A 27,909-nucleotide genomic window follows, 5' to 3' on the forward strand; every position below is an offset into this window, starting at 1 on the left:
TCCACAGTCCCTAACCACCAAATAATACAGCTAGAACAACTCCAGTAGACAGCAGTTCCCTAAACAGACAGCTAAAGGAGTAACCCAACCCAACACAACACAGACATGACCTCAGCCTGGTCGTCACTAGTTACCACAGCCACAAAGTCATAAATCCCACCTATTTCTACAATTTCTGATTTTAAACCTAAACTCAATCCTAACCTTAACCACATTGCTAACCTTATGCCTAACCTTAAATTAAGACCAAAAAGCAAATTTTTGTTTTCATGAATTTTTACAATATAGCCAATTTGGACTTTGTGGCTGTGGTAACTAGTGGAAACCCCTCAGTCTGTGTAAGAACCAGATTAATACTCTGGGATAACAGGAAGAAGCACTGACATGTTTGTGGCACTGTTATTAGTGTAAACCAATACTGTGACCAGTAAGTATAACCAGCCAATCACCTCTTCACATACCAGAAAGTAGAATCAGCCAATCTCTCACCGCTTTACAGTATGGCCCAATGACCATTACATGCCAGGAAGTATAGCCAGCCTATCACCTATTTACATACTGCAACCAGGAAGTAGAACCAGCCAATCGCCTCTCAATGTACTGCAACCAGGAAGAAGAATTAGCCAATCATGACTCACCTCTCTACAGTGCTGTGGCCCTCCCAAGGCTCCTGCTGTGGCCTGTTGCATCGCTGCCATCTGCTGCATCCTCTGCTGTAGTAAATGGGCGTGGTTCGCTGCTACAGATGCTGCTGTTCCGGCAGCACCCCCATGCTGCATTCCCCGATAACCTGCCATGGGGTTGGGGGGTCCCTGTCCAGGGGGTCCCCCTCCCCCCATCTTCTGCTGCTGTCCACCTTGGTGGTCCGGGTTGGGGTCAAAGTGGCGAAGGGGTTTGGTGTTAGTGAAGGAGTATGGGGGTTCTTGGTGGGGTACACCACCACCACCGCCTGGTTTGGACATGGACGGGTGTTGTCCCAGCTGGGCGTTAGTCTGTAGCTGCTGTGTGTTCGACTGTTGTTGTTGTTGTTGTTGTTGTTGTTGTTGTTGTTGCATTAGTAGCTTGAGGCTGCTGGGTTGACCTGCAGTCATGGCTTTGTAGAGCTGGCTAGACATATTGTTGTTGGGTCCTGACCCGTTCTGGGTGCTGTATGGATTTGGATGTTGGGTTTGGGGTTGGTTCTGGGGTTGAGGTTGAGGCTGGGGTTGAATCAACGGACTAATATGGGGCTTGTCCGTCCTGTAGGGGGGCGAGAGCCTTGTGGTGCCCGATGTCGGTGCAACTCCGCTGGGCATGTAGTTGGCCTGGGACCCCTGGATGTTGGATGAAGTGCTGGATGTGGTAGTCGTTCCTCCAGGTAGAAGGGTACTCTGTGGGCTGAAGGGGGGTTGGGCGATAGCCGGACTGCCTAGCTTCTCTGGGTGGTAGGGTGGCGAAGGACCAGCGGATGGGAGACTCAGCGATCCCTGGGGGCTCTGGATGCTTCCAGCAGGGCTGAATGGTTGCTGGTGGAGCGGGGAGGAGTTGGGGAGGTTGGGCAGTTTCTGCCCGCCCCAGGGTGAGCCTTGCTGGGATAGAGGAGGGATAGAGGCCTGGGTCTGGTTCTGGGACTGGTTCTGCTGGATAGGGGTGTTGGAGGTAAGGTGTTTGTTGGAGTTGGACGCCATTTGCTGGAGCTGTTGGGCTCGCGATACTTCGTGCCACGTGGAACCAGGGCGAGACGAAAGGGCGGCTGAGAGCATTGGAGAACGAGCTTGATTCTGGGACGAAGAGGAGGAAGAGGAGTGATGAGGAGAGGCCGATAGGGGTGAGGGGACTGGTTTGGAGGGGTGGGGGATGGAGTAGGGAGCTCCAGCCGGACTCGGGCCTACTTGGGGAGACCCGGCCTGGGGAAAGCCTGGGGAACGGGTGAGGTGGCTCTCCAGGTGAGAGGTGGGTCTCTGGGGGGAGTGTTTGGGCGAGTGTGGGTGGATATACCCCGGCCCATGCCCTTGGTTCTGATTCTGCTCCTCTTTATTCCCCAGTATCTTGTCAAGATCCAACTCCGTCAACGACGGATCCGGGTTCTTAGTCAGTTCATCCAGAATATCTTGCAGCTCCTGCTCAACCGATGGGGCCGACGAGGAGCTTCCATTGGGGTGAAAATGTCCTCCACCACCACCTGCAGACCCTGGACTCGCCTTAGGGGGCATTGAGTAAGGCGACCCCAGCCCGGAGTTACCGTTCCCCAGCCTGTTACCTTCCAGTGACCCCTGACTTCCAGGACCTCCATGACCTCCAGAACTCGGTCCTCCAGAGTAAGGACTCTGCTGGAAGCCGCTACCCATGGCGAGGGTCACATCCTCCAGGCAGAGTCGCTTGGCGGGCACCCCAGGACCCTGGGTCATGGAGGTAGCGTAGGAGGTACCGTTCAGACCCAGACCTGAACCGGGGCCCAGACCGGGGCCGTTACCGGGCCCTTGGCCCTGCCGTAAACCTCCCTGGTAGGCCCCCTCGGTCGCAGTCAGCCTCCTCTTCAGTGATCCAGACAGCTGGAGGGAGAAGAGAGAAGATGAGTAACATAGAAATTCCAAACAGAATGAAAACCAGCACCATCAGACACCACCAAACAGAATGACTATCAGCACCATCAGACACCACCAAACAGAATGACTATCAGCACCATCAGACACCACCAAACAGAATGACTATCAGCACCATCAGACACCACCAAACAGAATGAATACCAGCACCATCAGACACCACCAAACAGAATGACAATCAGCACCATCAGACACCACCAAACAGAATGACTACCAGCACCATCAGACACCACCAAACAGAATGACTACCAGCACCATCAGACACCACCAAACAGAATGACTACCAGAACCATCAGACACCACCAAACAGAATGACTATCAGCACCATCAGACACCACCAAACAGAATGACTATCAGCACCATCAGACACCACCAAACAGAATGACTATTAGCACCATCAGACACCACCAAACAGAATGACTATTAGCACCATCAGACACCACCAAACAGAATGACTATCAGCACCATCAGACACCACCAAACAGAATGACTATCAGCACCATCAGACACCACCAAACAGAATGACTATCAGTACCATCAGACACCACCAAACAGAATGACTACCAGCACCATCAGACACCACCAAACAGAATGACTATCAGCACCATCAGACACCACCAAACAGAATGACTACCAGCACCATCAGACACCACCAAACAGAATGACTATTAGCACCATCAGACACCACCAAACATAATGACTATTAGCACCATCAGACACCACCAAACAGAATGACTACCAACACCATCAGACACCACCAAACAGAATGACTACCAGCACCATCAGACACCACCAAACAGAATGACTACCAGCACCATCAGACACCACCAAACAGAATGACTATCAGCACCATCAGACACCACCAAACAGAATGACTATCAGCACCATCAGACACCACCAAACAGAATGACTACCAGCACCATCAGACACCACCAAACAGAATGACTACCAGCACCATCAGACACCACCAAACAGAATGACAATCAGCACCATCAGACACCACCAAACAGAATGACTATCAGCACCATCAGACACCACCAAACAGAATGACTATCAGCACCATCAGACACCACCAAACAGAATGACTATTAGCACCATCAGACACCACCAAACAGAATGACTATTAGCACCATCAGACACCACCAAACAGAATGACTATCAGCACCATCAGACACCACCAAACAGAATGACTATCAGCACCATCAGACACCACCAAACAGAATGACTATCAGTACCATCAGACACCACCAAACAGAATGACTACCAGCACCATCAGACACCACCAAACAGAATGACTATCAGCACCATCAGACACCACCAAACAGAATGACTATCAGCACCATCAGACACCACCAAACAGAATGAAAACCAGCACCATCAGACACCACCAAACAGAATGACTATCAGCACCATCAGACACCACCAAACAGAATGACTATCAGCACCATCAGACACCACCAAACAGAATGAATACCAGCACCATCAGACACCACCAAGCAGAATGACTATCAGCACCATCAGACACCACCAAACAGAATGAATACCAGCACCATCAGACACCACCAAACAGAATGACAATCAGCACCATCAGACACCACCAAACAGAATGACTATCAGCACCATCAGACACCACCAAACAGAATGACTATTAGCACCATCAGACACCACCAAACAGAATGACTATTAGCACCATCAGACACCACCAAACAGAATGACTATCAGCACCATCAGACACCACCAAACAGAATGACTATCAGCACCATCAGACACCACCAAACAGAATGACTATCAGTACCATCAGACACCACCAAACAGAATGACTACCAGCACCATCAGACACCACCAAACAGAATGACTATCAGCACCATCAGACACCACCAAACAGAATGACTACCAGCACCATCAGACACCACCAAACAGAATGACTATTAGCACCATCAGACACCACCAAACATAATGACTATTAGCACCATCAGACACCACCAAACAGAATGACTACCAACACCATCAGACACCACCAAACAGAATGACTACCAGCACCATCAGACACCACCAAACAGAATGACTACCAGCACCATCAGACACCACCAAACAGAATGACTATCAGCACCATCAGACACCACCAAACAGAATGACTATCAGCACCATCAGACACCACCAAACAGAATGACTACCAGCACCATCAGACACCACCAAACAGAATGACTACCAGCACCATCAGACACCACCAAACAGAATGACAATCAGCACCATCAGACACCACCAAACAGAATGACTATCAGCACCATCAGACACCACCAAACAGAATGACTATCAGCACCATCAGACACCACCAAACAGAATGACTATTAGCACCATCAGACACCACCAAACAGAATGACTATTAGCACCATCAGACACCACCAAACAGAATGACTACCTGAACCATCAGACACCACCAAACAGAATGACTATCAGCACCATCAGACACCACCAAACAGAATGACTACCAGCACCATCAGACACCACCAAACAGAATGACTATTAGCACCATCAGACACCACCAAACAGAATGACTATCAGCACCATCAGACACCACCAAACAGAATGACTATCAGTACCATCAGACACCACCAAACAGAATGACTACCAGCACCATCAGACACCACCAAACAGAATGACTATCAGCACCATCAGACACCACCAAACAGAATGACTACCAGCACCATCAGACACCACCAAACAGAATGACTACCAGCACCATCAGACACCACCAAACAGAATGACTATCAGCACCATCAGACACCACCAAACAGAATGACAATCAGCACCATCAGACACCACCAAACAGAATGACTATCAGCACCATCAGACACCACCAAACAGAATGACTATCAGCACCATCAGACACCACCAAACAGAATGACAATCAGCACCATCAGACACCACCAAACAGAATGACTATTATCACCATCAGACACCACCAAACAGAATGACTATCAGCACCATCAGACACCACCAAACAGAATGACTATCAGCACCATCAGACACCACCAAACAGAATGACTATCAGCACCATCAGACACCACCAAACAGAATGAATATCAGCACCATCAGACACCACCAAACAGAATGACAATCAGCACCATCAGACACCACCAAACAGAATGACTACCAGAACCATCAGACACCACCAAACAGAATGACTATCAGCACCATCAGACACCACCAAACAGAATGACTATCAGCACCATCAGACACCACCAAACAGAATGACTACCAGCACCATCAGACACCACCAAACAGAATGACTACCAGCACCATCAGACACCACCAAACAGAATGACTACCAGCACCATCAGACACCACCAAACAGAATGACTACCAGAACCATCAGACACCACCAAACAGAATGACTGTTAAAAGAGAGTACCAGCACAGTGAGACACTCGATGACAAACACATTCTATAAACTCATGTAGTCTTAAAGTCTATAGAAGATCAAAGGCATAAAATGTATAATTTCTATTGTCAACATTGTAGCTTTCTACTGTCGATAAAACTTTCTATTGTCGACATTGTAGCTTTCTATTGTCGATAAAACTTTCTATTGTCAACATTGTAGCTTTCTATTGGCGATAAAACTTTCTATTGTCGACATTGTAGCTTTCTATTGTCGACATTATAGCTTTCTATTGTCAACATTGTAGTTTCCATTGTTGACATTGTAGCTTTCTATTGTCGATAAAGCTTTCTATTGTCGACATTGTAGCTTTCTAATGTCGATAAAACTTTCTATTGTCAACATTGTAGCTTTCTCTTGTCGATAAAACTTTCTATTGTCAACATTGTAGCTTTCTATAGTCGATAATGGCTTTCACTTCAGCAGTAATACATTTATGAACTTCTTTGAGGAAAAGATCATGATCATCAGAAAGCAAATTACGGACTCCTCTTTAAATCTGGGTATTCCTCCAAAGCTCCATTGTCCTGAGTCTCCACAACTCTGCCAGGACCTAGGATCAAGGGAGATACTAAAGTGTTTTAGTACTATATCTCTTGACACAATGATAAAAATAATCATGGCCTCCAAACCCTCAAGCTGCATACTGGACCCTATTCCAACTAAACTACTGAAAGAGCTGCTTCCTGTGCTTGGCCCTCCTATGTTGAACATAATAAACGGCTCTCTATCCACCGGATGTGTACCAAGCTCACTAAAAGTGGCAGTAATAAAGCCTCTCTTGAAAAAGCCCAGAAATTATAAAAAACTATCGGCCTATATCGAATCTTCCATTCCTCTCAAACATTTTAGAAAAAGCTGTTGCACAGCAACTCACTGCCTTCCTGAAGACAAACAATGTATACGAAACGCTTCAGTCTGGTTTTAGACCCCATCATAGCACTGAGACTGCACTTGTGAAGGTGGTAAATGACCTTTTAATGACGTCAGACCGAGGCTCTGCATCTGTCCTCGTGCTCCTAGATCTTAGTGCCGCTTTTGATACCATCGATCACCACATTCTTTTGGAGAGATTGGAAACCCAAATTGGTCTACATGGACAAGTTCTGGCCTGGTTTAGATCTTATCTGTCGGAAAGATATCAGTTTGTCTCTGTGAATGGTTTGTCCTCTGACAAATCAATTGTAAATTTCGGTGTTCCTCAAGGTTCCGTTTTAGGACCACTATTGTTTTCACTATATATTTTACCTCTTGGGGATGTCATTCGAAAACATAATGTTAAATTTCACTGCTATGCGGACGACACACAGCTGTACATTTCAATGAAACATGGTGAAGCCCCAAAATTGCCCCCGCTAGAAGCCTGTGTTTCAGACATAAAGAAGTGGATGGCTGCAAACTTTCTACTTTTAAACTCGGACAAAACAGAGATGCTTGTTCTAGGTCCCAAGAAACAAAGAGATCTTCTGTTGAATCTGACAATTAATCTGGATGGTTGTACAGTCGTCTCAAATAAAACTGTGAAGGACCTCGGCGTTACTCTGGACCCTGATCTCTCTTTTGAAGAACATATCAAGACTGTTTCAAGGACAGCTTTTTTCCATCTACGTAACATTGCAAAAATCAGAAACTTTCTGTCCAAAAATGACGCAGAAAAATTAATCCATGCTTTTGTTACTTCTAGGCTGGACTACTGCAATGCTCTACTTTCCGGCTACCCGGATAAAGCACTAAACAAACTTCAGTTAGTGCTAAATACGGCTGCTAGAATCCTGACTAGAACCAAAAAAATTGATCATATTACTCCAGTGCTAGCCTCCCTACACTGGCTTCCTGTTAAGGCAAGGGCTGATTTCAAGGTTTTACTGCTAACCTACAAAGCATTACATGGGCTTGCTCCTACCTATCTTTCCGATTTGGTCCTGCCGTACATACCTACACGTACGCTACGGTCACAAGACGCAGGCCGTCTAATTGTCCCTAGAATTTCTAAGCAAACGGCTGGAGGTAGGGCTTTCTCCTATAGAGCTCCATTTTTATGGAATGGTCTGCCTACCAATGTGAGAGACGCAGACTCAGTCTCATCCTCTAAGTCTTTACTGAAGACTTATCTCTTCAGTAGGTCCTATGATTAAGTATAGTCTGGCCCAGGAGTGTGAAGGTGAACGGAAAGGCTGGAGCAACGAACCGCCCTTGCTGTCTCTGCCTTGCCGGTTCCCCTCTTTCCACTGGGATTCTCTGCCTCTAACCCTATTACAGGGGCTGAGTCACTGGCTTACTGGTGTTCTTCCATGCCGTCCATGGGAGGGGTGAGTGGGTTGAGTCACTGACGTGGTCTTCCTGTCTGGGTTGGCGCCCCCCCTTGGGTTGTGCCATGGCGGAGATCGTTGTGGGCTATACTCGGCCTTGTCTTAGGACGGTAAGTTGGTGGTTGGAGACATCCCTCTAGTGGTGTGGGGGCTGTGCTTTGGCAAAGTGGGTGGGGTTATATCCTGCCTGTTTGGCCCTGTCCGGGGGTATCATCGGATGGGGCCACAGTGTCTTCTGATCCCTCCTGTCTCAGCCTCCAGTATTTATGCTGCAGTAGTTTATGTGTCGGGGGGCTAGGGTCAGTCTGTTACATCTGGAGTATTTCTCTTGTCTTATCCGGTGTCCTGTGTGAATTTAAATATGCTCTCTCTAATTCTATCTTTCTCTCTTTCTGTCTTTCTCTCGGAGGACCTGAGCCCTAGGACCATGCCTCAGGACTACCTGGTATGATGACTCCTTGCTGTCCCCAGTCCACTTGGCCGTGCTGCTGCTCCAGTTTCAACTGTTCTGCCTGCGGCTATGGAACCCTGACCAGTTCACCGGACGTGCTTGTTGCACCCTCGACAACTACTATGATTATTATTATTTGACCATGCTGTTCATTTATGAACATTTTAACATCTTGACCATGTTCTGTTATAATATCCACCCTGCACAGCCAGAAGAGGACTGGCCACCCCTCATAGCCTGGTTCCTCTCTAGGTTTCTTCCTAGGTTTTTGGCCTTTCTAGGGAGTTTTTCCTAGGGAGTTTTTCCTAGCCACCGTGCTTCTTTCACATGCATTGCTTGCTGTTTGGGGTTTTAGGCTGGGTTTCTGTACAGCACTTTGAGATATCAGCTGATGTACGAAGGGCTATATAAATAAATTTGATTTGATAAAACTTTCTATTGTCAACATTGTAGCTTTCTATTTTCGACATTGTAGCTTTCTATTGTCGACATTGTAGCTTTCTATTGTCAAGAAAGCTTTCTATTGTCGACAATGTAGCTTTCTATTGTCAACATTGTAGCTTCCTATTGTCGATAAAGCTTTCTATTGTCAACATTGTACCTTTCTATAGTCTCAACAGATGATAAAGTCTATCATGGTCTTCCCAGGTCTATAGGGATCTCAGGGCTCTGGTATATAGCTAACCCACCAGTCACCACTGTGTACACACACACACACACACACACACACACACACACACACACACACACACACACACACACACACACACACAGTACACACACACACACACACACACACACACACACACACACACACACACACACACACACACACACACAGTGCTGTCTTATTAGTGTTTCTGTTCTGTTCTTTCATCCCTGCAGCTGCATCCACACTGGTGCCAGAAGTGGGATCCGTAGGCTCTTTTGTGTGTATGTGTGTGTGCCTGCGTGTGTGCAAATGTGTGTGTTGGTGCCAGGAGTGGGATGAGAAGGATCACTGACTGAGAATCCTGTTTCTATTACCACTGACGGGTCAATGTCGTCCTCACGCACCGCCTCCCCTCACCCCAAGAGCCCCAGGAGCAACCCGAGAAGGATTAAGACACCCCCTAACCCCCATCCCCAAATTCTCTGGAACCCCCTGTTAACTTCAAACTCTAAAGCCCCTCATTGGGATTCTATTCAATTCAAAGAGAGATGCAGAGGTAGAGGATGCTTTCATCTAATTCCATAGTTAGATAACAGTCTTTTAGTTGTGGTGGCTTGAACTTTGAAGTAAGATGCTTTGTTTTCATGACATGGGTTCTAGAATGTAGTCTAAAAGGGCGTGTCAGAAGGTATCCAAGTGTTCTGGAGCATTCTAAGAGCGTTGCAGTCTTCTGATGTTTGCAGTGATCATCAACATTCCTAAAGAACTCTTCAGCCAAAAGACTAATGAAGGTTGAATCACTGGATGACGCCAAAGAAGAGAGATGGAGAGACAGAGATAGAAAGATAGAGAGATAAAGAGACAGAGATAGAAAGATAGAGAGATAAAGAGACAGGGTGAGAGAGGGCATTTCTCCTTTGACAAAATAATCCATCCACCTGACAGGTGTGGCATATCAAGAAGCATGACCTTTAAATTATCATTATATATATCCAACACTACCATTCAAAAGTTTGGGGTCACTTAGACATTTTTTGTCCATAGAAAGAGGAGTGGGAGGCCCCGGTGCACAATTGAGCAAGAGGACAAGTACATTAGAGTGTCTAGTTTGAGAAACAGACGCTTCACAAGTCCTCAACTGGCAGCTTCATTAAATGTAACCGCAAAACACCAGTCTCAACGTCAACAGTGAAGAGGCAACTCCGGGATGCTGTACGGACAATTCCTTCAACCCTATGGCTTGGTTTTTGCTCTGAAATGCACTGTCAACTGTGGGACCTTATACAGACAGGTGTGTGCCTTTCCAAATCATGTCCAATCAGTTTAATTTACCGCAGGTGGACTACAATCAAGTTGTAGAAACATCTCAAGGATGATCAATGGAAACAGGATGAAACTGAGCTCAATTTTGAGTCTCATAGCAAAGGGTCTGAATATGAAATGTAAATGAGGTATTTCTGTTTTTTATTTTTAATAAATGTGCAAAAATGTCTAAAAACCTGTTTTCGCTTTGTCAATATAGGGTATTGTGATGTCATTATGGGGTATTGCGATGTCATTATGTGGTATTATGATGTCATTATGGGGTATTGTGTGTAGATTGATGAGTATTTTATATTTATTTAATCCATTTTAGAATAAGTAACATCAAAATGTGGAAAACGTGAAGGGGTCTGAATAATTCCCTAATGCACTGTGTGTATGTACACGCACACGCACACACACACACACACACACACACACACACACACACACACACACACACACACACACACTGAGTGTACAAAACATTAGGAACACCTGCATTTGCATACAATCACATATATCTCTTTATTATGTGTTGGAAGACTTTGGAACAGATTAAAATCAATTGGAGCTGATTTGCTGGTGTTTTTACTGTATTTTATGGACAACAATAAAACATTTAAATAAAAAGTTCTGTTAAGAAAACTTGAGGGGCCAAATAAAAAATCTTGCTGGCCAAATTTTTCCGGCTGGGTGTTTGGAGGAGGGCCTAACAATCACCCCAATGTGACACCCACTCTGTCATCATGTTAAGATCTATTGGGCATGTATCACCCACAATACTGCTGGCTGGTTCACAACCACCATGACCAATCAGCAATTAATCAAATGGATTTATAAAGCCCTTTATATAGCAGCAGTTATCACAAAGTGCTGTACAGAAACCCAGCCTAAAACCCCAAACAGCAAGCGATGCAGCTGTAGAAGCACGGTGGCTAGGAAAAACTCCCTAGAAAGGCCAGAATCTAGGAAGAAACCTAGAGAGGAACCAGGCTCTGAGAGGTGGCCAGTCCTCTTCTGGCTGTGCTGGGTGGAGATTATAAGAGTACATGGTCATTAAGGCCAGATCATTCTTCAAGATGTTAAAACGTTCATAGATGACCAGCAGGGTGAAATAATAATAATCCCAGTGGTTGTAGAGGGTGCAACAGGTCAGCACCTCAGGAGGAAATGTCAGTTGGCTTTTCATAGCCGAGGATTCAGAGGTCGAGACAGTAGATGAGAGAGAGAGGGAGACCATCACAGGCAACAAAAACTCTCTGACCAAAATGTATGAATAGTTGTGGTTTACATACAGTTGTATACATACAATATAATCACACTTAGTATTGTCATATGTATACAACAACAATACAATGTATGTAATAATACGGTACTTTATGTATAAACTATTCAATTAACCCATTTCATCCAAAACACACCATTTATGTTTGCCTCTCTCTCTCCATCTCTCCCTCTCTGGGGAACTCACTCTCAAGGGGCAGATGGTGGAGGAGAGGAGAGATGGAGAGAGAGAGGGAGAGATGGAGGAGAGGAGAGATGGAGAGAGAGAGGGGAAAAGAGGAGGGGAGTTTTCTAATTCAGTAGCAATCAGGTTTGTACCATTATGACTGAAATCTGTCAACACAGAGAAAGAGAGAGAGAGACAAAGAAATAGACAGACAGAAAGAGACATACAGCGAGGAAAGAGTGACGGAAAACGATAAAGAGAAAGAGGGAGAGAGAGGGAGAGAGAGATAGATAGATAAAAAGAGAGAGAAATAAAGAGAGAGGGAGAGGGATAGATAGATAGAGAGAGGGGTGAGAGCGAGAGCGAGGGGGAGATAGATAGATAGATAGATAGATAGATAGATAGATAGATAGATAGATAGATAGATAGATAGATAGATAGATAGATAGATAGATAGATAGATAGATAGATAAAGAGAGAGAGAGAGAGAGACAGCTCTGACATAAACAACTCTGTCTCCAAGGCTACATCAGCATGTGTGTTTGTGCCCTCAAATCCCCACTGCCGCATGTTCGCTCCACAGGGAGTTACGGAGTTACATTGTCACCCCCCACCCCCCTTACACCCTCCACACTGCCTGTCATCCTCTACGTCAACACCACACGTATACTATCGTCATGCCAACAATGTGTTATCGCCACGCCAACAACACCCTATCTCGTTATTTGATGATGAGACGTTTGGAGACCCCCAGTTTGATGACATCATCAATTGCATCATAGGTGACGATGTCATGTGATGACAACGATAAAAGGAATTCCACAGAGATGTGCCAGCTGGTCACTGGTCACACAGAAAACACTTCCTCTGATGACTTAGTCACTCTTTAGTAGACATGAATAATATCTACAGAACACAGGAGCTGGACTGGACCAAGATATAGAGAAGATATCAAGTCTCTGGGTTAACCCATGGAAAGACCTGGGGTTGAGTTAGGCTGTGTCTGGGTTAACCCATGGAAAGACCTGGGGTTCAGATCGGCTGAGACAGTGTTAATATTGGACATCCTACTGATCTTACATATACAGTATAGATGAATTTTAGGCCAGGCAGGTCTGATATTGGGGGTCTGGCTAAGCTTCCAGAGCTTATCCTAGAGCTGTTTAGGTTAAGAGAGATTAGTGGAGTGTTTCCTCTGAGCGTCTAGTGATCAGTAAACCAGACCTGGATCCTGATCGGATCCTGGGTCAGTCTATAGGGGATCTGCAGTAATCCTTTGGGGAGGATCCCTCTCTGTAGCTGTAGAACAATGTATTAGCACATCCAGATCCCTCTCCAGTTAGCAGTAGTACATCTGTGTGTGTGTGTGTGTGTGTGTGTGTGTGTGTGTGTGTGTGTGTGTGTGTGTGTGTGTGTGCGTGCGTGCGTGCGTGCGTGCGTGTGTGTGTGTGTGTGGGTGTGTGTGTGGGTGTGTGTGTGTGTGTGGGTGTGTGTTTGTGCCCTAAAATCCACCCTGCTGCATGTTCGCTCCACAGGGAGTTATGGCATTACATTGTCACCATCCCCCTCCCCTCTACACTGCCTGTCATCCTCTGTGTCATCATCACAGTATACGCCTTATCGTCATGCCAACAATGTGTTATCACCATGCCAACAACGCCTCAACGCCCTAACTCGATATTCGCTGATGACACGTTTGGAGAACACCCAGTTTGATGATGTCATCGATTACATCATAGGTGATGATGCCAAAAAGTGATGACAACGATAAAATTCCACAGAGACGAGCCAGCTGGTCAGAAACCACTTCCTCTAATAACGTCGGACTGCAGAACAGGGAAGTGACAGTCACTCTTTAGTAGACATGAATAATAGCTATAGAATACAGGAGCTGGACTGGACCAAGTGATTGGAGGGAAGATATCAAGTCTCTGGGTTAACCCATGGAAAGACCTGGATCCTGATCGGATCCTGGGTCAGTCTATAGGGGATGTGCAGTAATCCTTTGGGGAGGATCCCTCTCTGTAGCAGGAGAACAACAGAATAAGGAGTCAGTCTTAAGGCAGTTTAGACATAGAACAGATCCGGATGGAGCCCTGTCTGTCTGTACAAAATGTATTCTGACAGGTGGGCCAGTCTCAGGTCTCAGACAGGATAAAGTGGATTAGACAATTCTCCCACAGGGACCTCCTGGTGTCAAGGGAGGGACAGACCCATTATTAGGAGAAGGGGGAAACGTACCCCTTCTGTACCGCCCTACCCTACACACACACCCCCCACATATACCCCCTCCCTCCCATCCCTGGTGCTTCTAACCTCTCCCTAGCCTCTCTAAGATTTAATCCCAGAAAAGATTTGCATATCGTCTGAACATGTCATTTACTACCAATTTACAGCCAATTTAGAACTAACATGTTAGCAATTTACGACTGCCTTAATGCTTCTTCAATGCCTTCAAACAATTGTGCTGACGTCTTAATTTCCGACATCAACAGACAATCCCATTGAACATCGTACTGCTACTACATCAGCTCTCGATCCAAACGGCATCCTGGTGGTGACATCTTAGCGTAGGTATGCATATTTTAATGTCACACCATAACTGTAATGCTCCTCGTCGTCATCCCATTAGAAAACGAATAAAGTTGATGAGGTTTTGAATGAAGTGTCTGGGGAAGGGAAGGTCTGATGCAGTCTCGGGCTAAATAGCCTTCCTATTAAAATGCAATCAGGGCCAGTATTCATAAAGCATCTCAGAGCAGGATTGCTGATCTGGGATCAGGTCCCATCCTGTATCCAAATAATCTTATTCATTGTGATCTAAAAGGGGTAAAACTGATCCTAGATCAGCAACTTTACTCTGAGATGCTTTATGGGTATTGAGCCCAGCTCTTCTGGAGAGATCAGGAAGAGAGGAAAATTGCGAAGGCGTTTTCATTCACGACACCAGTTGTTCCTGGGAGGCTGTTCACGTCATAACCCCCTCCATTAATCTACAGTCTACAGGCTGTTCACGTCATAACCCCCTCCATTCATCTACAGTCTACAGGCTGTTCACGTCATAACCCCCTCCATTCATCTACAGTCTACAGGCTGTTCACGTCATAACCCCCTCCATTCATCTACAGTCTACAGGCTGTTCACGTCATAACCCCCTCCATTCATCTACAGTCTACAGGCTGTTCACGTCATAACCCCCTCCATTCATCTACAGTCTACAGGCTGTTCACGTCATAACCCCCTCCATTCATCTACAGTCTACAGGCTGTTCACGTCATAACCCCCTCCATTCATCTACAGTCTACAGGCTGTTAACATCATAACCCCCTCCATTCATCTACAGTCTACAGGCTGTTCACGTCATAACCCCCTCCATTCATCTACAGTCTACAGGCTGTTCACGTCATAACCCCCTCCATTCATCTACAGTCTACAGGCTGTTCACGTCATAACCCCCTCCATTCATCTACAGTCTACAGGCTGTTCACGTCATAACCCCTCCATTCATCTACAGTCTACAGGCTGTTCACATCATAACCCCCTCCATTCATCTACAGTCTACAGGCTGTTCACGTCATAACCCCCTCCATTCATCTACAGTCTACAGGCTGTTCACGTCATAACCCCTCCATTCATCTACAGTCTACAGGCTGTTAACATCATAACCCCCTCCATTCATCTACAGTCTACAGGCTGTTCACGTCATAACCCCCTCCATTCATCTACAGTCTACAGGCTGTTCACGTCATAACCCCCTCCATTCATCTACAGTCTACAGGCTGTTCACATCATAACCCCCTCCATTCATCTACAGTCTACAGGCTGTTCACGTCATAACCCCCTCCATTCATCTACAGTCTACAGGCTGTTCACGTCATAACCCCCTCCATTCATCTACAGTCTACAGGCTGTTCACATCATAACCCCCTCCATTCATCTACAGTCTACAGGCTGTTCACATCATAACCCCCTCCATTCATCTACAGTCTACAGGCTGTTCACATCATAACCCCCTCCATTCATCTACAGTCTACAGGCTGTTCACGTCATAACCCCCTCCATTCATCTACAGTCTACAGGCTGTTCACATCATAACCCCCTCCATTCATCTACAGTCTACAGGCTGTTCACATCATAACCCCCTCCATTCATCTACAGTCTACAGGCTGTTCACGTCATAACCCCCTCCATTCATCTACAGTCTACAGGCTGTTCACGTCATAACCCCCTCCATTCATCTACAGTCTACAAAGCTGTTCACATCATAACCCCCTCCATTCATCTACAGTCTACAGGCTGTTCACGTCATAACCCCCTCCATTCATCTACAGTCTACAGGCTGTTCACGTCATAACCCCCTCCATTCATCTACAGTCTACAGGCTGTTCACATCATAACCCCCTCCATTCATCTACAGTCTACAGGCTGTTCACGTCATAACCCCCTCCATTCATCTACAGTCTGCAGGCTGTTCACATCATAACCCCCTCCATTCATCTACAGTCTACAGGCTGTTCACATCATAACCCCCTCCATTCATCTACAGTCTACAGGCTGTTCACATCATAACCCCCTCCATTCATCTACAGTCTACAGGCTGTTCACATCATAACCCCCTCCATTCATCTACAGTCTACAGGCTGTTCACGTCATAACAAGCAACAAACAAAGAAGATAGGCTTTTGAAAAATAACTATTTTTCATAAAATTGTAGTTATCTTAGCAAGCTGAATTGTTTACCAGTTGCTAAGCAGTTGCTAGGGACTCTTTTGGAAGAAGCTAGCTAGCTAACGAAGAACAACAAAGAATATCTAGTTAACAGAAGAAAAGAAAGAGAAAATCAGGACAGAAGAAAAAGGATATCAAAGTGAAACAGTTCTCTAAAGACACAAGAGACAATAATACAAGAAACAACACTTCTGTAGCTTGTCAACTATGTGTCTGTCTATCCCTGTTCTCTCCTCTCTGTACAGGCCATACAAACGCTTCACACCGCGTGGCCGCTGCCACTCTAACCTGGTGGTCCCAGCGCGCACGACCCACGTGGAGTTCCAGGTCTCCGGCAGCCTCTGGAACTGCCGGTCTGCAGCCAACAAGGCTGAGTTCATCTCAGCCTATGCTACCCTCCAGTCCCTAGACTTCCTGGCGCTGACGGAAACATGGATTACCACAGATAACACTGCTACTCCTACTGCTCTCTCTTCGTCTGCCCACGTGTTCTCGCATACCCCTAGAGCATCGAGCCAGCGGGGTGGTGGCACTGGAATCCTCATCTCTCCCAAGTGGACATTCTCTCTTTCTCCCCTGACCCATCTGTCTATCTCCTCATTTGAATTCCATGCTGTCACAGTTACCAGCCCTTTCAAGCTCAACATCCTTATCATTTATCGCCCTCCAGGTTCCCTTGGAGAGTTCATCAATGAGCTTGACGCCTTGATAAGTTCCTTTCCTGAGGATGGCTCACCTCTCACATTTCTGGGTGACTTTAACCTCCCCACATCTACCTTTGACTCATTCCTCTCTGCCTCCTTCTTTCCACTCCTCTCCTCTTTTGACCTCACCCTCTCACCTTCCCCCCCTACTCACAAGGCAGGCAATACGCTTGACCTCATCTTTAGTAGATGCTGTTCTTCCACTAATCTCATTGCAACTCCCCTCCAAATCTCCGACCACTACCTTGTATCCTTTTCCCTCTTGCTCTCATCCAACACTTCTCACTCTGCCCCTACTCGGATGGTATTGCGCCGTCCCAACCTTCGCTCTCTCTCTCCCGCTACTCTCTCCTCTTCCATCCTATCATCTCTTCCCTCTGCTCAAACCTTCTCCAACCTATCTCCTGATTCTGCCTCCTCAACCCTCCTCTCCTCCCTTTCTGCATCCTTTGATTTTCTCTGTCCCCTATCCTCCAGGCCGGCTCGGTCCTCCCCTCCTGCTCCGTGGCTCGACGACTCACTACGAGCTCACAGAACAAGGCTCCGGGCAGCCGAGCGGAAATGGAGGAAAACTCGCCTCCCTGCGGACCTGGCATCCTTTCACTCACTCTTCTCTACATTCTCCTCTTCTGTCTCTGCTGCTAAAGCCACTTTCTACCACTCTAAATTCCAAGCATCTGCCTCTAACCCTAGGAAGCTCTTTGCTACCTTCTCCTCCCTCCTGAATCCTCCTCCCCCTCCCCCCCCCTCCTCCCTCTCTGCGGATGACTTCGTCAACCATTTTGAAAAGAAGGTTGACGATATCCGATCCTCGTTTGCTAAGTCAAACGACACCGCTGGTCCTGCTCACACTGCCCTACCCTGTGCTTTGACCTCTTTCTCCCCTCTCTCTCCAGATGACATCTCGCGTCTTGTGACGGCCGGCCGCCCAACAACCTGCCCACTTGACCCTATCCCCTCCTCTCTTCTCCAGACCATTTCCGGAGACCTTCTCCCCTTCCTCACCTCGCTCATCAACTCATCCTTGACCGCCGGCTACGTCCCTTCCGTCTTCAAGAGAGCGAGAGTTGCACCCCTTCTGAAAAAACCTACACTCGATCCCTCCGATGTCAACAACTACAGACCAGTATCCCTTCTTTCTTTTCTCTCCAAAACTCTTGAACGTGCCGTCCTTGGCCAGCTCTCCTGCTATCTCTCTCAGAATGACCTTCTTGATCCTAATCAGTCAGGTTTCAAGACTGGGCATTCAACTGAGACTGCTCTTCTCTGTGTCACGGAGGCTCTCCGCACTGCTAAAGCTAACTCTCTCTCCTCTGCTCTCATCCTTCTAGACCTATCTGCTGCCTTTGATACTGTGAACCATCAGATCCTCCTCTCCACCCTCTCCGAGTTGGGCATCTCCGGCGCGGCCCACGCTTGGATTGCGTCCTACCTGACAGGTCGCTCCTACCAGGTGGCGTGGCGAGAATCTGTCTCCGCACCATGCGCTCTCACCACTGGTGTCCCCCAGGGCTCTGTTCTAGACCCTCTCCTATTCTCGCTATACACCAAGTCACTTGGCTCTGTCATATCCTCACATGGTCTCTCCTATCATTGCTATGCAGACGACACACAATTAATCTTCTCCTTTCCCCCTTCTGATAACCAGGCGGCGAATCGCATCTCTGCATGTCTGTCAGACATATCAGTGTGGATGACGGATCACCAGCTCAAGCTGAACCTCGGCAAGACGGAGCTGCTCTTCCTCCCGGGGAAGGACTGCCCGTTCCATGATCTCGCCATCACGGTTGACAACTCCCTTGTGTCCTCCTCCCAGAGTGCTAAGAACCTTGGCGTGATCCTGGACAACACCCTGTCGTTCTCCACTAACATCAAGGCGGTGACCCGATCCTGTAGGTTCATGCTCTACAACATTCGCAGAGTACGACCCTGCCTCACACAGGAAGCGGCGCAGGTCCTAATCCAGGCACTTGTCATCTCCCGTCTGGATTACTGCAACTCGCTGTTGGCTGGGCTCCCTGCCTGTGCCATTAAACCCCTACAACTCATCCAGAACGCCGCAGCCCGTCTGGTGTTCAACCTTCCCAAGTTCTCTCACGTCACCCCGCTCCTCCGCTCTCTCCACTGGCTTCCAGTTGAAGCTCGCATCCGCTACAAGACCATGGTGATTGCCTACGGAGCTGTGAAGGGAACGGCACCTCCATACCTTCAGGCTCTGATCAGGCCCTACACCCAAATAAGGGCACTGCGTTCATCCACCACTGGCCTGCTGGCCCCCCTACCTCTAAGGAAGCACAGTTCCCGCTCAGCCAAGTCAAAACTGTTCGCTGCTCTGGCACCCCAATGGTGGAACAAGCTCCCTCACGACGCCAGGACAGCGGAGTCAATCACCACCTTCCGGAGACACCTGAAACCCCACCTCTTTAAGGAATACCTAGGATAGGATAAAGTAATCCTTCTAACCCCCCCCCCCCTTAAAAGATTTAGATGCACTATTGTAAAGTGGTTGTTCCACTGGATATCATAAGGTGAATGCACCATTTTGTAAGTCGCTCTGGAGAAGAGCGTCTGCTAAATGACTTAAATGTAAATGTAATGTAAATGTATAACCCCCTCCATTCATCTACAGTCTACAGGCTGTTCACGTCATAACCCCCTCCATTCATCTACAGTCTACAGGCTGTTCACGTCATAACCCCCTCCATTCATCTACAGTCTACAGGCTGTTCACGTCATAACCCCCTCCATTCATCTACAGTCTACAGGCTGTTCACGTCATAACCCCCTCCATTCATCTACAGTCTACAGGCTGTTCACGTCATAACCCCCTCCATTCATCTACAGTCTACAGGCTGTTCACATCATAACCCCCTCCATTCATCTACAGTCTACAGGCTGTTCACGTCATAACCCCCTCCATTCATCTACAGTCTACAGGCTGTTCACGTCATAACCCCCTCCATTCATCTACAGTCTACAGGCTGTTCACGTCATAACCCCCTCCATTCATCTACAGTCTACAGGCTGTTCACGTCATAACCCCCTCCATTCATCTACAGTCTACAGGCTGTTCACGTCATAACCCCCTCCATTCATCTACAGTCTACAGGCTGTTCACATCATAACCCCCTCCATTCATCTACAGTCTACAGGCTGTTCACGTCATAACTCCCTCCATTCATCTACAGTCTACAGGCTGTTCACATCATAACCCCCTCCATTCATCTACAGTCTACAGGCTGTTCACATCATAACCCCCTCCATTCATCTACAGTCTACAGGCTGTTCACGTCATAACCCCCTCCATTCATCTACAGTCTACAGGCTGTTCACATCATAACCCCCTCCATTCATCTACAGTCTACAGGCTGTTCACGTCATAACCCCCTCCATTCATCTACAGTCTACAGGCTGTTCACATCATAACCCCCTCCATTCATCTACAGTCTACAGGCTGTTCACATCATAACCCCTCCATTCATCTACAGTCTACAGGCTGTTCACGTCATAACCCCCTCCATTCATCTACAGTCTACAGGCTGTTAACATCATAACCCCCTCCATTCATCTACAGTCTACAGGCTGTTCACATCATAACCCCCTCCATTCATCTACAGTCTACAGGCTGTTCACGTCATAACCCCCTCCATTCATCTACAGTCTACAGGCTGTTCACATCATAACCCCCTCCATTCATCTACAGTCTACAGGCTGTTCACGTCATAACCCCCTCCATTCATCTACAGTCTACAGGCTGTTCACATCATAACCCCTCCATTCATCTACAGTCTACAGGCTGTTCACGTCATAACCCCCTCCATTCATCTACAGTCTACAGGCTGTTCACATCATAACCCCCTCCATTCATCTACAGTCTACAGGCTGTTCACGTCATAACCCCCTCCATTCATCTACAGTCTACAGGCTGTTCACGTCATAACCCCCTCCATTCATCTACAGTCTACAGGCTGTTCACATCATAACCCCCTCCATTCATCTACAGTCTACAGGCTGTTCACATCATAACCCCCTCCATTCATCTACAGTCTACAGGCTGTTCACATCATAACCCCTCCATTCATCTACAGTCTACAGGCTGTTCACGTCATAACCCCCTCCATTCATCTACAGTCTACAGGCTGTTCACATCATAACCCCCTCCATTCATCTACAGTCTACAGGCTGTTAACATCATAACCCCCTCCATTCATCTACAGTCTACAGGCTGTTCACATCATAACCCCCTCCATTCATCTACAGTCTACAGGCTGTTCACGTCATAACCCCCTCCATTCATCTACAGTCTACAGGCTGTTCACGTCATAACCCCCTCCATTCATCTACAGTCTACAGGCTGTTCACATCATAACCCCCTCCATTCATCTACAGTCTACAGGCTGTTCACATCATAACCCCCTCCATTCATCTACAGTCTACAGGCTGTTCACGTCATAACCCCCTCCATTCATCTACAGTCTACAGGCTGTTCACGTCATAACCCCCTCCATTCATCTACAGTCTACAGGCTGTTCACGTCATAACCCCCTCCATTCATCTACAGTCTACAGGCTGTTCACATCATAACCCCCTCCATTCATCTACAGTCTACAGGCTGTGATGAAGGAAGGTGAAGTTAGAGCAGGGCTATTGTCACATATTCTATTTAGAGATGGGGTCAGCGTGTGCGTGTGTGTGTGTATGTGTACGTGTGTGTGCGTAGGGACTGTGTGTGTGTACTGTGTGTGTACTGTGTGTGTGCGTGTGTACTGTGTGTGTGTGTGTTTACTGTGTGTGTGTACTGTGTGTGTGCGTGTGTACTGTGTGTGTGCGTGTGTACTGTGTGTGTGTGTACTGTGTGTGTGTGTGTGTACTGTGTGTGTGTGTGTACTGTGTGTGTGTACTGTGTGTGTGTGTGTGTACTGTGTGTGTGTACTGTGTGTGTGCGTGTGTACTGTGTGTGTGTACTGTGTGTGTGTGTGTACTGTGTGTGTGTGTGTACTGTGTGTGTGTGTACTGTGTGTGTGTGTGTGTACTGTGTGTGTGCGTGTGTACTGTGTGTGTGCGTGTGTACTGTGTGTGTACTGTGTGTGTGCGTGTGTACTGTGTGTGTGCGTGTGTACTGTGTGTGTGCGTGTGTACTGTGTGTGTGTGTGTGTGTGTGTGTGTGCGTGTGTACTGTGTGTGTGTGTGTGCGTGTGTACTGTGTGTGTGCGTGTGTACTGTGTGTGTGTGTACTGCGTGTGTGTGTACTGCGTGTGTGCGTGTGTACTGTGTGTGTGTGTACTGTGTGTGTGTGTGTGTACTGTGTGTGTGCGTGTGTACTGTGTGTGTGCGTGTGTACTGTGTGTGTGCGTATGTACTGTGTGTGTGTGTGTACTGTGTGTGTGTGTACTGTGTGTGTGTGTACTGTGTGTGTGTGTGTGTGTGTGTGTACTGTGTGTGTGTGTGTGTACTGTGTGTGTGCGTGTGTACTGTGTGTGTGTGTGTGTGTGTGTGTGTGTGTGTGTGTGCGTGTGTACTGTGTGTGTGTGTGTGTGCGTGTGTACTGTGTGTGTGCGTGTGTACTGTGTGTGTGCCTGTGTACTGCGTGTGTGCGTGTGTACTGTGTGTGTGTGTGTGTGTGTGTGTGTGCGTGTGTACTGTGTGTGTGTGTGTGTGTGTGCGTGTGTACTGTGTGTGTGCGTGTGTACTGCGTGTGTGCGTGTGTACTGTGTGTGTGCGTGTGTGTACTGTGTGTGTGCGTGTGTACTGTGTGTGTGTGTGTGTGTGTGTACTGTGTGTGTGTGTACTGTGTGTGTGTGTGTGTACTGTGTATGTGCGTGTGTACTGTGTGTGTACTGTGTGTGTGTGTGTGTACTGTGTGTGTGTGTACGTGTGTACTGTGTGTGTGTACTGTGTGTGTGCGTGTGTACTGTGTGTGTGCGTGTGTACTGTGTGTGTGCGTGTGTACTGTGTGTGTGTGTGTGTGTGTGTGTGTGTGTGTGTGTGTGTGTGTGTGTGTGTGTGTGTGTGTGTGTGTGTGTGTGTGTGTGTGTGTGCGTGTGTACTGTGTGTGTGTGCGTGTGTACTGTGTGTGTGCGTGTGTACTGTGTGTGTGCGTGTGTACTGTGTGTGTGTGTGTGTGTGTGTGTGTGTGTGTGTGTGTGTGTGTGTGTGTGTGTGTGTGTGTGTGTGTGTGTGTGTGTGTGTGTGCGTGTGTACTGTGTGTGTGTGTGTGTGTGCGTGTGTACTGTGTGTGTGCGTGTGTACTGCGTGTGTGCGTGTGTACTGCGTGTGTGCGTGTGTACTGTGTGTGTGTGTGTGTGTGTGTGTGTGTGTGTGTGTGTGTGTGTGTGTGTGTGTGTGTGTGTGTGTGTGTGTGTGTGTGTGTGTACTGTGTGTGTGTGCGTGTGTACTGTGTGTGTGCGTGTGTACTGTGTGTGTGTGTGCGTGTGTACTGTGTGTGTGTGTGCGTGTGTACTGTGTGTGTGCGTGTGTACTGCGTGTGTGCGTGTGTACTGTGTGTGTGTGTGTGTGTGTGTGTGTGTGTGTGTACTGTGTGTGTGTGCGTGTGTACTGTGTGTGTGCGTGTGTACTGTGTGTGTGTGTGCGTGTGTACTGTGTGTGTGTGTGCGTGTGTACTGTGTGTGTGCGTGTGTACTGCGTGTGTGCGTGTGTACTGTGTGTGTGTGTGTGTGTGTGTGTGTGTGTGTGTGTGTGTGTGTGTGTGTGTGTGTGTGTGTGTGTGTGTGTGTGTGCGTGTGTACTGTGTGTGTGTGTGTGTGTGTGTGTGTGTGTGCGTGTGTACTGCGTGTGTGCGTGTGTACTGCATGTGTGCGTGTGTACTGCGTGTGTGCGTGTGTACTGTGTGTGTGCGTGTGTACTGTGTGTGTGTGTGTGTGTACTGTGTGTGTGTGTGTGTGTACGCAACACAGTCAGTACTACGTAGAGTGGCTTTAAAGAGATGACCTTGTTTCCATCAGGCTAACTTTGCCTCTTTCCTTCCCCCTTCATTCATCCCTCTGTCAGCGTATCAGAGGCTGGTCTCTATTCTATCTGGGACACAAACTCCAGCTGAATAGAAAACACAGACTACATCACCGGCCCTATCTCCTATTGACCTTTTGCTAATGCCACTTCTCTGTTTTCTCTCTCCCTGTGTGTGAGAGAGACACTGCGGTATCTATTTCACTTGTATTTCTATGTTCTCTTTCCCTCAAATCTGTTTACTCTAGAAATCTTAGCTACACGGCATTGTGTGTGTGTGTGTGTGTGTGTGTGTATGTGAGGTTTGATTACAGTAAATTATGATAGATCACAAGTAGATGCAGCGGAGGTTTCATATCCACCCCCACACACACAGCCAAATGCCTGAGGTCTGAATCTTTTCTTCTTGCTACTCAACGAATGTCTATGAACTTCCAGAAAGACGGTGCGAGAGTACTAGCCTAGCCTAGCTTCATGAATTAGTCAATGGAAGAACACATATAACTACAGTAGCATACCCTAGCTAGCCTAGCCTAGCTTCATGAATTAGTCAATGGATTTTACATGTACCTAGCCTTGGTGTAGTTAGCCTAGCTCATCAATAATCAATGTAGTTTGCATGTACCATGCGTAAGCGTAGTTAGTTTAGCTTCATTAATTTGTTAATGGGAGAACACATAGTGGCTATATATACTTAGCAGTTGGAGGCTAGGGCTAAATTTGTGTCAATGCTAGTCTGACTGGACTAGCCAGCTGGGTCAAACACTGGGAGTGAGGCACTAGTTAGCTAATACATATACACCACACACACCACTCTCTTTTCTTCTCCTCTGTTTTGTCCCTTTCCCTGCTGTTTCTTTTAGGATTTTTTGTTCTCCCTCCCCTCCCCTCCATCTCCCTCCCTCCTTCCATCCCTCCTTCCATCCCCCTCCTTCCATCTCCCTCCCTCCCCTCCCTCCCTCTCTTTTAGGACGCACCCTCTGTCTATTAAACGTCTTATTGACATGTAATACTGTGTGAAAGAAACTATGAAATGAAAGAGAGATGGGGGAAAGAGACAGATGGGGGAAGACAGATTGGAGGAATGGAGATATAGGGAAACCCCAATTACTTTATTGCCACATTTACTAGAAATAACTTCCTCTTTCTCTTCCTCTTTTTCCACCTCTCATCTCTTTCTCCTCCTCCCCCTATCCCTCTGACCCTGACCCCTGAACTACGAACTCAAAGCTAGAGCCCGGTGAGGTTCACAAATGTATCTGTTCAGTCTGCCGACACACACACACACACACACACACACACACACACACACACACACACACACACACACACACACACACACACACACACACACACACACACACACACACACACACACACACCTCCTTTCCAGGTCAGACAGCCCCATGCGGAGGCAGAGAGAAGAAAGACAGACTGACTTATCACCACAGTGACGTGAATGGTAGATTTATATGTTAGATAGCATCTACACTAACCTGAGAGAGAAAGAGAGAGAGAGAGAGAGAGAGAGAGAGAGAGAGAGAGAGAGAGAGAGAGAGAGAGGAAGATAGTATGAGAGGGAGAGAGAGAGAGGAAGATAGTATGAGAGAGAGAGAGAGAACAGACACTGTATTCATTTCACAATTGTCAGCTGCGAGGGACGAATCAATGCATTTAAAGGGCTGAATGAAGAACGACAGACTATCTGAAAGAAGGGGGGGAGAAAGAGAGAGAGAGAGAGAGAGGGATGGGGGAGATTGATGGTTGAGGCAGCGGTGCTAACCAGGGGAGCCGGGAATTGTTTCTCAAAAGTGACGCACACGCACGCACGCACACACACACACACACACACACACACACACACACACACGCGTCAAACATAAACAGTTGTAGCATAATAAGATAGCTATGAGAATTGCAGTAGAAAATATTCATCAGTCTTTTCTTGCCAGGCACTGCAAGCAGGCAGCAGCCATATCTAAAGTCATATGCACATCACGTGGCTGAATAAATCAATGGATATTCTATCCAACTAGACTCTGTCATCTATATACCTATTTACATACAGTATCACTGTCCCCACTCAACTATGGCACATTTCATATCTACATGTTTTCCTATTGCCAGTTTCACAAACAAAAATACTACAGTTCACCATAGAACACTACAGTACTTGCCTTCGAATTATGTAGTAAACCGTAGTATACTATTGAATACTATACTACACACTGTAGTATCCCTCGATCATGTGTAGTACTTAGTATAGCATTTTGTAGTATATTGCAGAATACTATAGTAAATACTACAGCATTATCTACAAAAGATACTGTAGTAAATACTACAGAAATGTCCGCAAAAACACTAAACAAATATATAGAAAATACTACAGTATTAAATTTGAATAAACCCTGCCCCTTTCCCATATCCCAATTTGTGTCGCCGTGAGTGGGAAACCTACCTGCCGACTACAGATCATATATTGAATGTTCTAGAAAAAGAGCAGAATATCTGAACTCTCCATTCAGACCCCAGTCCTACCTACCTACAGGTTATGGAACATTCAGACCCCAGTCTTACCTACCTACCTACAGGTTATAGAACATTCAGACCCCAGTCTTATCTACCTACCTACAGGTTATGGAACATTCAGACCCCAGTCTTACCTACCTACCTACAGGTTATGGAACATTCAGACCCCAGTCTTACCTACCTACCTACAGGTTATGGAACATTCAGACCCCAGTCTTACCTACCTACTTACAGGTTATGGAACATTCAGACCCCAGTCTTATCTACCTACCTACAGGTTATGGAACATTCAGACCCCAGTCTTACCTACCTACCTACAGGTTATGGAACATTCAGACCCCAGTCTTACCTACCTACCTACAGGTTATGGAACATTCAGACCCCAGTCTTATCTACCTACCTACAGGTTATGGAACATTCAGACCCCAGTCTTAACTACCTACAGGTTATGGAACATTCAGACCCCAGTCTTACCTACCCAGTTTTTTGGTTACTACATGATTCCATATGTGTTATTTCATAGTTTTGATGTCTTCGCTAATATTCTACAATGTAGAAAACAGTCAAATAAAGAAAAACCCTTGAATAGGTAGGTGTGTCCAAACTTTTGACTGGTACTGTATATATATATATATATATATATATATATATATATATATAAAAAAAATTACACTCCAGATACAAACTACCAACAACAAACAATAACTACATCTCATCTGCCCAGACCCGCAGGCTCACACCCCCATCCCTAGTGCCTGGCCATACCCCCATCCCTAGTGCCTGGCCACACC

The 27,909-nt window shown here is 46.9% G+C and overlaps 1 protein-coding gene across 1 annotated transcript in view; it reads right to left on the reverse strand.

Moving 5' to 3' along the window:
- Nucleotides 1-27,909, reverse strand: part of LOC106592511 (uncharacterized) — a 165,406-nt gene that overhangs the window by 39,270 nt on the left and 98,227 nt on the right. Inside the window, exon 2 of the mRNA XM_045701548.2 lies at nt 639-2,531. Within this exon, the coding sequence (XP_045557504.2) occupies nt 639-2,531 (1,893 nt within the window). The remainder of the gene's footprint in view (nt 1-638; nt 2,532-27,909) is intronic.

Source organism: Salmo salar, chromosome 18 (genome assembly GCF_965601325.2).
Source record: "Salmo salar chromosome 18, fSalSal1, whole genome shotgun sequence".
Lineage (NCBI taxonomy): Eukaryota > Metazoa > Chordata > Actinopteri > Salmoniformes > Salmonidae > Salmo > Salmo salar.